The sequence below is a fragment of the Antennarius striatus genome, chromosome 3, assembly GCF_040054535.1.
Source record: "Antennarius striatus isolate MH-2024 chromosome 3, ASM4005453v1, whole genome shotgun sequence".
NCBI lineage: Eukaryota > Metazoa > Chordata > Actinopteri > Lophiiformes > Antennariidae > Antennarius > Antennarius striatus.
Window position 1 is genome coordinate 18,529,701 of NC_090778.1, and position 18,849 is coordinate 18,548,549.

Genomic DNA, 18,849 nt, shown 5'->3' on the forward strand with positions numbered 1-18,849 from the left:
CTTTACTTTTGGAGGATGATAATGGACACAGTGCACCTGTATCTGTATTTGCAGATACCACACCCTTCATTTGATTTTTATGCTTTTGTTTTCTTTTATTGTTGTCCTTGCTAAAATGTGAAATGATCCTGTCTGCTTATTTTTTTTAAACTCTATATATTCTTCTCATCTCTATCACAACACACTCTCTTACACAGAAACACACACACGGAAATTCACAAAAAATGTTTTTCTTTCTCGTGTGTCCGTCTCCATTAGCGTGAGACCACCTCCACTGGGATGTTCTGAAACAAAGCACACCCTGAAGGGAAACACAAAAACATAAGCAACAACAAAAACAACAAATAATGATAATAATGATAAAAATAATAATGATAACAACAACAACAACAACAACAACAACAACAATAATAATAATATAATAATAATAATAATAATAATAATAATAATAATAATAATAATAATAATAATAATAATAATAATAATAATAATAATAATAATAATAATAATAACAATAACAATAATTGATAACAATAATAAAATAATGAGGTTAAGACAAAACAGCATTTAGTTTTGTGAGAATTTTTTTCTATAGTGTTGAACTTCAGGATGAAGAAAGAACACAAGGTTTCATCTAATTTGTTTGAAAAAATTAACGCCAATCTTTGAAATGGAACTATGTTTACATCCTTGCATTTTTTCCACCCTACATTAAGCTATAACCACTGTGAACAAAGATTTTTTTCTCGGTTAAAGACTGGGATTAGGACAGAGAGGTTTAGTAAAGCACCATTTAGTACCAGACTCCTTCAGTCAGTGCTCTCAGTAATACAATATAGTAGTACTGTAGCGGCGTACTGAGAGCTGAGCACATGACTTGGATGAGTTTTACAGTTTTAGTTGAGTTAATTGTTATATATCTGGTAGAACTAGAATACACAAGATAGGAGAAAAACAGGCTCTTAACAAACCTGAATAATTTGATTAATCAAGCAGTCAGAGTAGCAGTAATATCACAAGCACACATGAAACCACAGAATGCAGTTTTTGATTAAACTGATAACAGATGTCTGGTTTATGTTACACAGACACTGCTTTGTTTAAACCCAAATTATTAAACCACATAGGCACCAAGGACAATTCTATTTGGTAAAAAAGACTAAGCAGGAAGGAGAATCAGGCACAGCTGTGAGTCCCCACGTGTATGCATTATATTTAAAACTTTTAAAAGTTTTTTTTTTTTGTTATTTATCTGATGGTACTTTCTGACTGACTCTTGGGTCGGACAATTCTTCACATATGACATTTATTAAGACTTTAATTAATTCAGAAAACAAATTCAAAGTCAATTTTTTTATCAAACGAGCAATAACTATTTTGTCATGTTTTTGCAGCATAAAATTTTGAAAATTAGTACCAGTCAAAAATGTGAACCTTCTGGCAGCCTTTTTGACTGAAAAATTAATCTGTTAATCTAATATCAATTTTTCATTCAGATTGTAGGACAAGTATGTTTCTTTGATTGGATCAAAAAAGCCTGGACATGTTGAGAGTAAAATAGCTGTGAATAAATTTCTTTAAGAAGAGTTTAACTTTCTCATCTTATTTCCACTCTGTGTGATAAACATACCTTTCATTCAACTGGTATGAAAAAGGTTAAATATTTTAGCAATACGTGAAATTAACTCATATTGCTCTCAATTAGGTGAACATCTGAAAAATGAATGCATTTATAATGGAGACTAAACAGAAAGCCAAAGAGATATGGATGAGACTCCTACTCATCAGCAAGAAAGATAAACTGACTAGAAAGATGCAATGAAAACTTGTTTCCAGAAAATGTCAAAATAAATCCTGTAATAATATTTCTGATTGTACAATGATTAGATTTTAGCATCCCGTTCAAAATGAAGTGATGTAATAATGTCACAATGATGATCGCTACAGATCAGCCCCATTCTAAATAAATCATTACTGCCTAATTCCTTGACACTGGAAACCTCCCTTGAGTGTTAGATTTGTGTTTGTCATCAGTAGATATTGACTTCAACATTTTTGATAACGGCTGATGTGGATATATTCCTTGTCTTTATCTTTTACACACACGTGAATTCCATTTAATGATTCTGAATCTTTTCTAGGTCTACTCAGATCTGGGTGTTTGAATTTGGCATAATAGGGGAATGGTATAATAGTTTGAATTGACTAATAATTTTTTTTCTTGATCCTGGCAAAATCTTGACTGAAATGACTGTATATTGCAGTTGGTATGTATAAAACTAAACTATGATCCCACACATGTAGAAACATAAGTAAAAAATCGATTATTTATGATACTTTGAAGATGACCAAACATGCTACAAACCTCTAACATCTCCCATCTTTCTTTGATGACAGAAATTACAACCAAGCATAAATGCACCAGAAATTACTGACAATGTGGCTCAAAATTTGCCAGAAACAACTGTGACTACTAAACATCCTACTGTAAGAAAGAACCCATTTTTGTTACATGATTTAACGTACGGTGGGAATTCCATTGGCACTAACTGGTGCACTTCGCTATTGCTGCATCTGATAATAAATGTATTTTTTTTACTATCAATTGTGCAGCAAAGGTCAGACTCACCATAATTTATACAGAAATACAGAACAGCTACCCAATAAAGTGCTTGTTTGTCTATAAAAAAGTGTGACCTTTACCAAAGCATGAAGAATGAAATCATCGATTGAACATCTGAACTTCATTTTCTGCCTTCAACCTTTCCAGTGCACCACAATCAATGTAGCTCTCATATATGCTCATATTTCCACATTACATCAAAGAATACAGTGTACTATTTAACATATCCAACTGCTCCAAGTATCTGCATGGAAATTCATAATCAGCTACATGTGCAAAATTAGAGGCTGATGCTAACAACTAGTGCGTTACTGGAGGCCTGCACCAGACAAACATTCCTATGATGAAGGATCATGTGCCTCCGGCCAACCTGAAAATTTACAAAGACAGATAAATCCTCTCTGCTGGATGTGTTATTACGGATAAAATTAATCCAAAAAGAGTGAGGAAAGAAGAACTGTCACCAAAACCTGTGGCCAGAGTCTGCATGTGAAACAACTATTGGAACAAGTTGGTCACGGGCCGTAAAACATCAGACAAATGAGAGGGGAGAGGAAAAGATGAGATTCAACTCCAGGTGTGTCAAGGCCGTTGTTTTATTAGAATTACATATAAACTTTATCTCTTTCTTTGTCTGTTTTTTCCTTCCTCTCTCTCTCTTTCTCTCTCTCTCTCTCTCATTTTAAATGTTTTAAATATATATATATATATATATATATATATATATAATTATTATTATTATTATTATTATTATTATAGTTATTACGCCCCTTGACTACCGTTGTTAGGGGGCGTGGGCCCGAGTGCCTTGTGAGGGGGCTCCTCTGGTGGCGGAGTGGGGCATGACTGGCGGCCAGACTGCCGGCTTTTTTTCAGCGATCATTTTTTTAACCAATATTAATATGAATATTAATCGATATATAAGATGCACCGGATTATAAGGCGCACTACGGGTTTATGAGAAAATTTCAGGCTTTTAGGTGCGCCTTATAGTGCGGAAAATACGGTATATATAAATGTGATACATGATCACTGACTCTCCAAACCTCCCCGAAGAGGCTAAGTACCACAAACCTTTTGAAAAAAATTTATAGATTATCTTTACTCGTTTACTGAGTTGAGTTTTTTTTAGTTTTGCTTCAAAAAATGCTGTTCGCTTAATTATTCAGATTTGTTGGTACTAGATATGTCAGAAGGCCTTCAATCATTAGTGTTGGTTGGATTGAATTAGTGCTTTTAAGAATCACCCTGGTCTGTAACGAGCTGCTACATATTCCTTTTTTACAAATTCCTTGACATATCCCACACCAAATAATAAACTGATTGATAAAGAAAACACTTTTCAGATTTGATGATATAAAGATTAGACAAGAAAAAGATAATGAGACAAAAACAAGTTAGCCATAAGCTAAAACGAGGCACTATGACACAGTGTATGTCGCGCTAGGCTTCACTATGATGACAGGCCGTGTGTTTACTGTGTCTAATAATGCTGGCAACGAACAGCATGAAGCCTAATAAATTAAGCCGCCACTTAAAGACATTACACCCCAATCACGCTGATAAGCTCCTGGAGTTTTTTCAGCGAAAAAGTGCCAAATATTGCCAGAAATCATCACCCTTTGTGAATGCTACTTCAGTAAACCAGCAAGCATCATTATAACTTGGTGTACAAAAGTGCTCAGTGAAAGAAAATCCACCATAACAGAGGAGCTGAAACATTGAGCAGGAGCTGAGAGTTCAATATCATACTTCAAACCTCACTTTGAAAAGCTGTGCACGGTCTAAATGAGCTCATTTTAGCCATTAATCCTGACTTCCTCATTTTCATAAAAAAAGAAAGGAAAATTCAGCACAAATTGTTTAATTCATTTTTGTTTTGTAGGTTAAAGTGTTTTGTATATGGTGTTACCCATGTAACGTTGCTGAACTGAATTTGAATTTGTTATTTATTGATTTTTATTTAATTTTATTTTTCAGTGTCAAATGGTGCAATAAGTTTGTCAAAAATGTTTACAGTTTAAACATTTTTTTAAAAATTTCAGGCAAATAGATGCACTTAAAATTTTTCTGTTATAGACTAAAAAATAATGTTAATAAAATTATTCTTTGTTATAAATTGAAGTATATTTCCTATATTTTTTTTGTTTTCTTTAGTGTTATTAATGATACAGTGTTATGCAGAGGTGTACTTATTACAATTTTATAGACAATTGATTTTATTTATGATCATGGCGGAGAGTGGGGGGGGGGGCACAAATTGTTTTCTTCTTGCTGGGGGAGCGCAACAGAAAATAATTGAGAAGCACTGTATTAACTCATCAATGGTTCACCATGATTACATCTCGCTCAATGTCAGCTATGCAGGAAAATCAGCTAAATAAATGAATGGGTGTTGTTAGATGTTGAATTAATCATTTTGCACCGGTCAGGAATAAATTAGTAAAGTATACAGTATCAGATGACTAAAATAGCGATTGTAGGAGGCAAACATTTAAAGGTGTATCTTGTATCCAAATACCAAAATACAGACACAGATAGTGTAAACTCAAAACTGCAATCGTGCCCATTGCACCCTGACCCAAAAATGGCAGATTTGCTACTGTAGCAGATGTGGAGAAGTTACTATAGTTGGACAGTTTGCACAGTAGAAAATGCAGGAAGACGGGGCATAGAATGGCTAAGACATCTGCCAGGATTGAAACGTAAAGGAGAAAACCATTCCAGGCAGCTGACACTTTATGATAAAATATTGGTGAGGCTAGCCAAAAGCAACAGTGTACATACTTTCCTTCTTCAGCCTGGTCTGTCATTTTTGTTTGGTGGAAAATGGAATGACAAAACCGGCAATTTGGAGTGAACCAGAGAGTAACACATCACTAAATTTCATTTTACTGCCCCAAAGACAAGATTCAACCTAATGTGCCCCTTGAGGAAAGTTTCTGTAGATTTCTTTCTATGCTGGTGACACAAACAAACATGATGTAATCCCAATGGAAACATTTAAGGATATCTTAACTCTAAAATACAATGATAAGCCCATGTACTTCAGATGCTCACTTATTACTTCAGGTGATTGGTGGATTATGAGGAGTGTCTTATTTTGTCAGAGCTTTCCATGACATAGCTTATATATTTACCAGACCCAGAACTGGGCCAGACCCCAAAAATGGAAAAACTTAACAGTAGAAAAGGGATATAGCTATAGATGATACCATACAGTAATATAAATTAATTAATTATTGTTAATGCCAGAAAGCAACAGTTAAGTAAATAACCTGACTCAATTAAAGTTTCAGAATCAAAGTACAGACATGAAAACAGCAAGAAAAGAATATAGCCAAAAGGATGTCACCTAAGAAAATAAAAGGTGCCCAGTGGTTCTGCTGTCTGATAAATATTAATGATGAATTCATTAGCTTGTAAATTTCTCCAATTAATGTCTGTGTCTTTGAATTTAGGTCGGATATGTTGAAATAAAGTCAGACAATTTAACTTGCATTAACATAAACAACAAAACAATTATTCCAAACTTTATGGTGCACTTTGTTGTTGATCAGTTGTTTAAACAACTAGTCACATACAGTGTTCAATAAAATCAGTTGTACAAAAAGCAAGGCTAATTCTATTTATAGACCAGCACCTGCTATATCCTTAGAACCAGATGGTGTCTGAGGTTTGGATCATTATTATACATTTTAAAAGAACTACATCTGGCTCTTGACTTATCAGCTTTTTGACCCTTAAAATCTGAACCTATTAAATCCACATAATTTTACTGAGTGACTGCCAATCATTGTCAGTTGATGATGGAATGAGAATTGTTTCCATCCTGTGACTCACTCCATAAACAAAGCCATTAAACGGGGCAAGAATCTCTGAGCTTGAGGCAGCGTGCTGCGGTAATTAACTCTTGTTACATTTTACATTTCATGTCTGTGTCCACAGCTGACTTCAGCTGGTCGGCTGTCACTTCATGTGCTCGAGTGCGTCTGAGGGTAGTGATGCACTCCTCTCCCAGACTCAGATGATATTCTCTTTTAGGAGTAGCGCAGGTTCTCGATGACGCAGGTTGCCATGGCAACACCATGGCATGGGCAACGGATGTTATGTCATGCTACAGGCCCACAGACACACACACAAGCACGCACGCACACGCACGCGCGCACACACACACACACACACACACACACACACACGCACACACACACACACACACAATGATAGCATCACTTCATTACTTTGTCATTTCCATTCAGTTTAATGATTTGCATTTTGGGGAAGTGCATTTTGCTTCCCAAAGGAATGTGAGTCCACACACTGTGACTTCAAATTTTAAATCCTGTCAGAGCGTTGTGTCAAACATATGTTGTTTGCCTCAGCTTATGCTACACACATGAACAACAAAAAGAAAATACAAAATGTTGAGAATATTATTTATGTCATCATTTTTTTTTCCACCTGACCTAAGTTAGTACAGTACTGTATATCTGTTGGTGCCTGTTATATATGCCAATTCAACTAAATTAGATTTCATTTAATTAAATGTTATTTCAAAGTTGAAATCAAATTTCCAGCTTTCATCTAACGAGATCTAACTGATATATTTGAAGGTGGAATTTATGTATCCTATTTGGATGATAACTGACTGAAATGTGGATTTGAACTGAAATGATCTCTCATGCATACATGCATTAACACTGGTCAATGTTTTCACTGCTGTCTGCCCACCATCAAGTTTTATAATCAGCCTTTTCACAGGATACACATTTGTTAAACTGTTCTTGGCAGCTTCAGACTGCATGTAGCTTATTTGTGAGCATTTTTCTTCAGTTCTCTTGTGTCAGCTAAGAAAACCACGGAAGCTCAGCAAAACGTTAGGTCTTGGCATTGGACCATGAAGTGGACTTTAAGAAACACAGTCATAAATCCAACTTGCTGCTCCTTGAGGCTGCTAATACGGAGCGGTCTGTATGTGTCACAGTATCAGGGTGGTTTGGTTGTCTCGAAACATTTACACACATCAATTGTGTGGAAATGATTACAAATATAATGAAAGTTGATCAAGACACACAATAATGGCTTTCTTTCTATTTTTCACATTTTCTTTTCTTCTACTGTCTGTCACATTTGCTATTTGCGCTCTATATTTATTGTTCACATACACACACACACACACACACACACACACACACACACACACACACACACACACACACACACACACACACACACACACACACACACACACACACACACACACACACACACACACACACACACACACAGTCTCTCACTCATACAATATCCTCCACCCACTATCTTTCAGGAGGTGTAAATGTCACCTTTTAATTTAAACACAACAAGATTTAAACTCAAGAAATTAAACATTATATTTCAGTTGAGGTTTGGTATTATTTCATGATTTAATTCAAGAAAATACACAGTTATAAAGTAATACAGATAGTTAAACACACAGATAAACAAATATAATATCAACTGGTGGTCTCTAATTCAGCATATCTCCAATGAGGAGATGAAATTAATCTTTGAATTTCAGTATGTGAGAAGATGTCCCAACAGATGTTTAATTGATGCATTTTTAATCTTTCTATATTTGTCTTTGCTAAAGAGGTAACGCCTTTGCCGATATTGGTTCATCCATCTGTCAGCAGGATCCAAACAGTCACAAACAGATTATGATGATGTTTTTTATGTGCCATGGCCCAAAGAACAATCTATTACATTTTGGAAGTGATCCACCTCATCATGTACTGCTCAAGATTCATTGCAGGCTTAAGGTGTGCATCAGGGAGACGAATGAAGAAAAGCTCCATCTGTAATGTCAAGGGAGGGTACTAGTTTCCTGTGGAGATGAGCTCCATTACGTATTTGTTTAGAAGAGGAAGGTGCGTCACAGTGAGATTGAAGTGCAGCCACAAATTGTGGTAAGTAGCTGGGATACCCTGGTGGGGGTTTGTATCCTCTGAGTGTGGTTTAGTCTGATGATAAAATACTGAGAATCTCATTGATGAGAACCACTAATGAAGAGACTTTCAACATCAAACACGAAAGCAGACATAGAGAGCGTAATGCTACGCCTCAGATACTCAATTAAAAATTCATAAGATTTTTAAAATGCCACCTTCAATCTTTAATGTGTATTCTACTTTTTTTTAGTTTTAAAGTGAACAACAGTGCTTCCTGCCTAACAAATGAAATCACTTCTGGGCAATAAAACTGATTGGAATTATGTGGAAAATGATTAGCACACACGAATAAACATTTATAGTTCATAAACGAACAAACAAATACACTTTGGTGAATATTTAATAGAGTTTCTTTAACTAACTAAAGGCGCCATTGGTATTTTGCAGCACTTGTTATGTCCTTGATATCATTTACAACGGACTATTTATAATTTGACATATCAAATACTGTAACAATATCCGCCTTACTCTTCTGTTGTACAATAAGTCCATCATCATGGAATGTGCTCACTTAAATTCTATTTTGCTTTGTTTCTTCTATTTTTTCAGATTATATCAAAGAAATGTGTTTCATATGTTTAATTTTAGAAGGACTGAAATGTGCTACTACTCACAAAAATTCCCACTTTGTCCTAATTGTTTGAGTGACACCTAGTCTATTTGAATGTTCTCATGAACAGGTTTTACCTCAATTTAGTAGGAATCCATGATACATGGAGTTTATTGTTTCTCTGGCGCTTATAGTAAAAGTGGTGAAAATCTTTTTTTTTTCATACTAAATTTATATATCCTTTTACTATGCTGCTCATCACCCAGCTATACACACACACACACACACACACACACACACACACACACACACACACACACACACACAGACACACACACACACACACACACACACAAACTGCAGACCAGTGCTTAGAGCAGCATTTGGTAGTGATCGGAAGGCAGGGCCAAGAAGACGAATGCATTCTGGCTCAGTCTGGACAGGCAAACGATCAATTGATCAATCAATACAACTTTTATCTCTTATAGTGCTGCTCCCAATAACTCAGCTGTACGAGTCTCTTTCTGTTTTGCCTTCCCCTTCTTCTTTCTCTTTATAAGCAGTTCAAAAACTGCTGCAGAGATGCAGAAATGGATGCCATGGGTGCAACACAAAAGCAGCCCCAGACAGTAAATAATATAGAGGTGAATCTGTGTGTGTGTGCGTGTGTGTGTGTGTGTGTGTGTGTGTGTGTGTGTGTGTGTGTGTGTGTGTGTGTGTGTGTGTGTGTGTGTGTGTGTGTGTGTGTGTGTGTGTGTGTGTGTGTGTGAAGTGGGAAGTGGCAGCACGGTGGCGCTTAAGTCTGCGCTGTTGCCTTGCAGTAAGAAGAATCGAAAAACATGCAACTTCGATGATGTGATCAATTGTCTATAGGTGTGAGTGTGTGCATCAGCATTGTCTATGTGTGGCTCTGCAATGTGCTGATGAGGCTTTCAGGGCATAACCTGCTTCTCACCTCTAGCCAGCTGGGACCATAGATGTAAATGTTTGATTTTCTACTAGCATCGGGGTTCCCCACACGACAATGTGAGGTCCATCTGAGTAATTAAAATTTGACGAGTAGATTTCACTTCAAGAGTCCAGTGGTATTTAGAGGAACCAGAAGCATCAACAAAATTAGCTGCCACAAAGAGTATCAGGATACACTTAAACATCAGACATGGGAATAATTTTGTGACACTCCAACATTTGCATTTATGCCCTCATTTTCAGTCAAAATGGTTGAGTAGAGATTACTTAAAAGATAAGATGCACTTCATCAATCCAAACTGGGAAATTTAAAAGTCAAACTATTCATTTTGCGTCTGATTTATGAACAAACGGCCATCTAAAAATACAACTGAAGGAAGAAAATCTCCATTAATAAATCACAGACGCCACCAGATGACCTCACAAGCCAGACATTGGTGTCTTTAATCCTATAAATATGTAAATAATATGTAGATAAGGCATTCACAGAGCTAAGCATCACAATGCCCGGATTTTCATGTATGACCGTTTAAAGTAAAGTATAATTAGATCTAAGAGACCTTCACATTTTAATTTGGAGAAACTTGTTACTCTTCAGCTCCTACGTGAATATTAACTGCACAAACTGTACACATACAAAATCACCCTGTTCTCAAACTGTTTTACCAGTTTTGAATATAATTTGCCACGGCTCTGAGTTTTGATGAAGGTCAGCCTGAACAATAGACAACAAAAGAAGAAATGGGTTTGCCGAAAGATGACAAGAGACAGACGGCAACACGTGATCAGTTCTTTGTCTTCCAATTCCAAACACACATAGGATTTGCTAACATTGAAGACACCAAGGCTGTAACATTATCAAATCAATACTCCATCTACAGCTCAAGATGAGCACACACTAGACAATTACTTGTAAATGCCCTAAAAAAAATCAGTTACACAGCACAACGTGTGCAAAAGAGTAGCTTCAGTTAGGAAAGGACATGGACAAGGTCTTCAAGCAATGCTTTCCTTTGGAACATGACTGATTGCCATTTTTCAGAGCATTTCAAACGATTCCTGCCTTCAGAAGGTGCCATGGGCATTTAGTCATTTTCCCCTCAAGCTCTCAGCAAAAAAATCTGAGTGCAAACAAAGTTCCATGAATTTTTTTTAAAAAAAGCCATGACAAATAAACTACTAAAATAATAAATATTACCAGATCCTTGGTCTCTTGGGTGCAACAGACTTACATTTTATTTTGAAGGTTTTTGATAGTTGAGCTGAAATTAGAAGCTCTTTAATAATTATAACAATTTTAGAAGGAGTCCTAAAACTATTGGCACGGACATTCATTATCCTCAGAAGATAAACTAAAACCCCATTCATCTCTGTTTCTCATCAGATAGAAAAAGCTGTCATGAATATCCAGGTAGGACTTCGTCTCTTCGTCTTTTTGCTATTTTTGCTTTTTGCCAATATACGAATGTCAACAAATTTGGTCATAACCTGTGTGATTGTACAGTGGCATAATTCAATTTGGTTGAATGATAGCGCTGATACTCCTTGGTACTCTATATACAGAGTCATGGATTACTTTTCTCAGCCTCTTCACTCTGCAGTTTAACTCATTCAGTTTTTCCTTACTTTGCAAAACTTAAGTGGATGAGCTGTATTTGTCAAAAATCTGGATAGCTGAAGGCAAAAACTGCTTTTTCTGCAGGGACAGGAAAATGAAAACGGGATGAGGAGTTGTAGGGTACGCTGAAGATGCTCATAAGTGCTTTCGGCCTAGAATAGAGCTCTGCTGACCTTGAGGGTGTCATATTGATCGATCAACAATGAAGCGCTCTATGTGCATGTGGGAGAGGGAGAGATATGGAGGCGTGTAACTCCAGCAAACAGAAAATTGAAACCTGCCCTAATGATGAATCATTGATAAGTGGACAAGAGAGAACTTTCTCCATCTTTCGCTTGCTTCTCGGTTTGTCTTTTCCTCTTTGCTTTCATCTAATGTGTCTGTATTTGAGCTGTGGTGTCTTCTTTCTGTCTCTTTTTTTCTTGAATGTGCTTCTATCACTCTTTCTTTACCTCAATTTTAGCATAATTTTGTCCTGCTTATGTTTGGCCTCACTGTTTTGGCTCTTTGTTGTCATATGTTTCCTGCTTTTGCCTTGTTTGTCAAACCACTTTGTAAACTTTTGTTTATATAAATATATATATATAGGTGCTATATAAATAAAGTTATTATTATTATTAGTATTAGTATTATTATTTCTTTCTTCCTTTCACTCCCTCGATTTCTCTCTATTCCTATTTTATTTTTGTTGTTTCTTTTTTTTTTTTTTTGCTTTTCGTCAAATGTCAATTTTAGCATTAAGTCTGGCTTGTCCTCTACCGTCTCTTGCCTTCTCCACTTCACATGTACTTTTTGACTTTCAATCACTTCTTTTTTTCCCCCATCTTGACATTTCCATCTTGGTCCAGCATTTGAACTCTGGTTTAAGTTGACGTTTCCCTGCCTACAGGTTCATCAAGGACACATATGCATACTAATGTGGTCGCGTCCTGTCTCTACCGGATCTGTTTTCTCTTTGAGTACAGTCTTTAGAGGGCCATTATGTACAATTTTGTGGAAACTCTTATTTTAAGCCAGCTAACCATCACTCATTCTATTCCTCAGGGCACAAATCACTGGAGTTTTACTTGTTTCATTTCATGCTACAACATTTTTTCTAAAATGGAACTCTCTTGCATAAGGAATATTAATTTTAACGAGACCTTCAGAATAACTGAGATCTTCTCTTCCATCCACTTTTGCTGATAACAAACATTAATTCTTGAGAACACTTACGTTTCATGAACTACTGTTGGCACTAAAACTAGACAAGATTACTTGTTCTGTTCTGTAAAATGTAGCCTCAGTTTGGTATTTTTCTTACAGTTTAGCTGCTTCCTCCTCCACAAAAGCTGATTTGCTTTCTGATTGCCGATGGAAAACTGTATCGATCAGATGGGTTTAGTCTCATTTGTGATTAAGTTGGCTCTTAAATGATGCTGACATCTCACCCACTAAAAAGTACAAGAGAAATTTCTGTTTTTTAGTCTCTGCAGTTTGAATCCAAACTCAGCAATCAAATTGTGTGGTTTCTGGTTTTATACACAGAGTTAAGATAATGACGGTCCAGTCCACATTGTTCTTGTGGTGTTCACCCACACAAATAATTCACTGCAAGATGGGTAAAAAATATTCAAGTGGCTGTGATTTTGATAATCAATGCTGCTGGCACAGGCTAACGGATGAAAATCTACTATAAGCAATACTTTTATCTGAACAAACGTTTAAATGACTGCAAGACATGTGACTTAGACAAGAATTTTAGAATTTTCAGTCTCATCCATATCATTTCCAACCACAGGAACTGTTTTTCAAGAGTTAAAAAGACATACGAGCAGACTGCGGAAGAACATTGTGGAGCATGTAGTAACTCAAGAGCCTGATACTTTCGTGAGGCATGGTTAGGGACCAAAACAGTTATAAAGCCTGTTCAGTGAACTTGGACATGTCTCAAGTAGCCACATCCACCACTGAAAAAAAAAAAGTATAATGTTGCTCCATGCCTTCTGTATTTAAAATTTATATATCTGCATGTTTGCTAATAATGATAAAAAGTTATAACTTGCCAGTTTTGTGTTTACAGTCTGTTGGATTGACCATTATTTAAGAATACAAGAATGTAGCCACAGAGGGCACAAGCCAGTGTATTATCGTGCCGGTCCTAAGCCCAGATAAATACAGAAGATTGTGTCAGGAAGGGCATCCGATGTAAAACTTTTGCCAAATCAATTTGCGAATTGAATATATGACTTCCATACCGGATCGGTCGAGGCCTGGGTTAACAACAACCTCCATCAGTGCTGTTCACCTACAGGGGGCCGGTGGAAGTTGGACTACTGTTGGTCGAAGAGGGAGAGGAGGATAGTGTGTTGGAACTACGACAGGAAAAGGTAGAGAAATATTTAAGAATACAAGAGCAAACACAAATAAGACACCTGTGTTTCATCCATTTTAGATCTATATGGACTTGTCATTACTATCCACATGGTGAAACTTTCTCTTGACCATATTTACTTACTTCCATCAACCAGGACAAGAAAACCCTCAGCAATGCCCAGTACATAGAACAGTCATCCTGCCTGTGCGTGTCAAGGGGCAGCAACAAGATTGTGACTAACCTGGACCAAATGTTGCCTTTGTTTATTGATGAGAAACAAGGAGAATAATGCAGTTGGTATAAATAATGCAAAATGATGATACTTCTGCTCAGAAAACGGTACATCCAGGATTAGTTCAGAGAGCTTAGTTTCATTGGTGAGCAGCTGTTTGATACAGTGGGAGGCCACATAATATCTTCACATACAGTATTCCTAGTCCTATTCCTACCATCGTGTTCATTTTGGGCTGCATGTGTGCATCTACATGTGTGTGTGTTTATGATTTGAAAAGTCTTTAAGTGCTGTTTGCATTCAATAAGTGCTACATATATTTCTATTATCATGTTTTTATGACTTTTGGTCATCGATCCAGTGTGGGGACCATCCAAGTGGTTTTGTGGGCACAACTACTGCTATTAGATTACTGGGAACTCTCCAACTCTGTGTAACAGTTTATAAATAAATGTTATACACACACGCACGCAAACACACACACACACACACACACACACACACACACACACGCACACACACAAACAAACACATACTTCCCCAAATTTCATTGTTGCGTTGTTTTTGGTTCCATGATTTGGTTGTGTTTTGGTGGGGCAATTATTGGGGGTGCACACGCCCAGGCCTCCTCGTACTGGAATTTTTGAGAGAGGGGTGAGTCGCACTTGTGCAATGCTCCAAAAACTTTTGTTATTATATTCTTATTTTTCATTGTTTTCTATAGCGGGGGTGACTTTGTGGTGAATAGATGCCCACTGTCACACTCGCTATGTTGAAATATTATTTATATACATAATAGCGATGGAATTTATGTTAATTGGTAGATGTTAAGCGTTGACAAGTGCTAACGGGCTCACTGCATGTTGCAGGGATGCCAGTGTTACCCCCGCCCTCACATGATGTGCCCCACCTTTTATGTTACAGGTATGTTTCCTGATTTGTTTAAATAGAAAAGTGAAAAATGTTTTTAAGTAGATCTGTTTACTGTTTTACAAATGTTTCGCGTTGTTATTTTATTGTTATTGACTTCCTAATGCTGCAGGTCTGGAGAGAGGGGGATGCCAGCGTTACCCCAGCCCCCACCTTTTATGTTACAGGAAAAAAAACAAACACAACAGATCTGCACCACGTCTCCATCCACAATAATAAAGTCATCGCCGTCATTATAAATGTGACGGGCCAGTTAAGGTCTGTTACATCTGTACATTCTGATAATATATCGTCCCTCAATCTTTCCACCTTAATGTCAGCATGCTTAAAGGCACACACAGATATTTGTGGACCACAAAGTTGGGTCCACGTGGGAAGAAAAAATCCTCATTGGAAAGAGAGAATAACTTAGGGGATGTCACCATAGAGGCAAACCAGAATTAACAATATATATATATATGAAAATGGAGCTACATACACATGCCAAACACAGAGATCACATACAAACATATGCATTTAATGGATGCCCAGAAGCATCAGAGAAATTATTGACTTCAGAACAATCTTCATCATATCACCTATGGAAATATCAAAACATACAAGACCATAAATACAAATCTATGCACAAAATCCACATGTGAACTACTCTGCCCCATTTTCTCTTTCTTTTTTTTTTGTGTGCGTGTGGGGGCGGTGAGGGTGGTTATAAATCAATCACTAGCCAAATACCACATTTCAAAGCATAAACTAACAGTTGAACATAGGTCCATAGGCACATACATTTGGCAAAAACAATTTATCAACTCTCTGATTTGCATTTTCTACAGCAACAAGCTGTATCAAATAGAATCACCGAAACATTGCTTATTCCCGAAATAACATTATTCTTAAACATCACAGAATTTATTCCTGCGAAGGTTGAATTCCCCAGCTAGATTTCATAAATTATTCATGTTTTTCAACCAAACTGAACAACAGTTCAGCTGGATGGAAGACACATAAAACATTTCCTGCACCAAGCTCATGTATTTTGGGGCTTTCACACAGCTATATAATTTCAATTTGAGTCACATTTATGACAAAAAAAAGAAAATGTAAATAAAGTTAAATGTTGGTCTACTTTAATTTTTGCCCACTGAACATATTAGTAGGAAATTAGTGTAAGTTATGTTATGGAAAGGAAGGATTGGTGAAGATTTTACCGTCAGTTCCCAAACATAAAAGAGAAAAACAGGCACTAATCAGTTTTAGTATGTCAACGTGACTGATACTAAGGGTAATTAGACATTGCAGAAGTCACTCATTGCTCTAAATAGAAAGCCAGCTTGACACCAACAATACAACAAGATTCCACTGAAGTCACCATGCTTGTTATTCACCAGCAGCAGTGACAGACAGTCAACCACAGTGAAACAGCAGATATTTTCCACCTGAACAGGATGGATTCATGGATATATGATGATTTAATTACAACTGTCTGGTGTTGAATTTCTCAGGCAGCAAAGACTTAAATATTTCTTTCTTTTCTGGTCCCCATAATGCCCATAATGCAATGCTAATTATTTGCTGCCTACTCAAGGTGTTCAACAGGGAGGTAAACCTTCGCAGGAGACTGAGCTAACTTGGAGGTTGTGCTCTCTGAAGGCTGTGTTCTAGTTCTAATGTGTTCTAGTTCTACATCTGGTTGGACGGACAAGAACTGAATGTTTGAGGTTTTTTACAAGTGTTTAAAAAACAAAAAAAAAACAATTTTATTCATTAATTAAACTTGACAAATTACCACAAAAATGGGTGAGTGATAGGGCGTTGTCCCAAACAATTAACATTTTTAAATGGATCTGGATAAGGGTAAACTTAGGGTAGCCATTTAACTCCAAAACCTTTTCACAAATGTGAACGAAACATTTATCAGATCCAGGAATGGAGAATGGGAGCATGAAATTAAAGAATCTGCCCAGTCGCCAAACCCAAAATCTTAAATTATTTATCCAGTTGAAGATTTGCTTTTGTTTGCTGTTCTCTGTATAAGGGGAAAATGGAAATTTGGTATTTATATCAGTATCTACGCAGTTTTCAAAAACATGTTTTGGCTAACTATTCTGAAATGCGCTACTGATGTATCCATGAAGCCAACCAAATCTTTCATCAAAAGTAATTCATATAATTGTTTTCTTTTAGGCAGCATTGTTAATCCTCCCCAAAGGGATGGGAGCCAGGAATATGAGAAAAATCTTACCTTTGATGCCAAATTTGGAGTTTCCTCCAAACTTGAGAATAACCAACATCAGAAGGAAACCAGTGAAGGCAACAGCAGCAATGCCAACCACCACGTACACCTGTACAATGAGAAATCAGTATGAGGTATAAGCAGAAATAAATGTATACACATTAATAGGCACAATTGTTAGCTGATAGAAGAAGTCATAAAATAGTGATTGAAGGTAAAAGCTAAATTACACTTACAGCGACTCTGTCCTCAGGTGGATCTACAGTGGGGTCCTCTGTCGAGGAAAAAACGTTTAATAAATACAGAAGAAGAAAGAGAACTGTCACTGAGGGAAGGACAATGCTCCATGAAACAAACACTTAAAAACCCTAAATCAAACAGCAATGGTACAACTAATAAGTGCATGGGTTTGTATTAACAATGATGTTTGGCTTATAATGAGTTTCTAATGAAAAGAATGTCAACTACACAATGAATGGATTAAACAGAATTTCTGTATGCTCTAAGGTTTACGTGTTAGCGTGATCATCTAGCAAGCCTAAAACTTTCCTGTACTTAAACCAGCATTGTTTTCAAAGATTCATACTTTAAAAAACTGTATGATGTCCAAGTGTGCAATCTATTTTTGAATGAGTTTGCATGCGTCTTTACCTGAGAAAGTCTTACATTTGCTTAACTATTTGATTCATCCTAATACTAAAACATACAGTTTTTATGAACTTGCTTGTCTAAGAACTTAAGTATCTCAATAATGTTATTAATAATTAATGTAGTCTTGTAATGTTGTTTTACAATAAAACAGATCAATAGTTGTTTTTTTTATAAAATAACTCGAGAAACATACAGTGCACATAACTCTGATAGATGTCAGTTTGACTGGTATGCAGTATATAAAAAAACTAAAGACTAAACCTAAAATTGCAGATGAATAATGCATTTTCCACTTTTGTTGGATATACAGTATGCTGTATGAGAACAGAGAGCAGGACAGCAACAACAAATGGAGAGATTTAGTGATTAATTTGTTAATTTAAATAAAATGTGATAGAAAATGAGCAAATTAAAGTTATAGCAGTACCTATGTTTAGATCTGCAGAAGGAAGTGTGTGACAAAATAGACAAGAAAGACAAATTCAGTTCCAAACATTTAAACATTATTCAAATGCAGAAGTTTGACATGCACACATTTTCAGTCATACCTGTTCTCTTAATAATATGTTGATACAAAACTAATATTTAAAGCAAAGCTAACAAATGTAACTTTATTTGACATGCACAACATAAGGAAAACTAACATCAACATCATGGTCACATGTCGAAAAGTATAACAACAGTATCCTTAACAACTTCAGAG

General features: G+C 36.2%; 1 protein-coding gene across 3 annotated transcripts in view; it reads right to left on the bottom strand.

Annotated features, from left to right (window-relative positions):
- The window catches only part of ntrk2a (neurotrophic tyrosine kinase, receptor, type 2a), a 79,574-nt gene that overhangs the window by 42,280 nt on the left and 18,445 nt on the right, over positions 1 to 18,849 (bottom strand). Inside the window, exons 11-13 of one of the 3 annotated variants that reach the window (XM_068311009.1) lie at positions 18,574 to 18,585; positions 17,732 to 17,769; positions 17,505 to 17,604 (exon numbers count right to left, since the gene is read on the bottom strand). In XM_068311009.1, the coding sequence (XP_068167110.1) occupies positions 17,505 to 17,604; positions 17,732 to 17,769; positions 18,574 to 18,585 (150 nt within the window). Of the gene's footprint in view, positions 1 to 17,504; positions 17,605 to 17,731; positions 17,815 to 18,573; positions 18,586 to 18,849 lie in introns of all 3 variants that reach the window. The other 2 variants (XM_068311011.1, XM_068311010.1) reach the window with 2 other exon arrangements.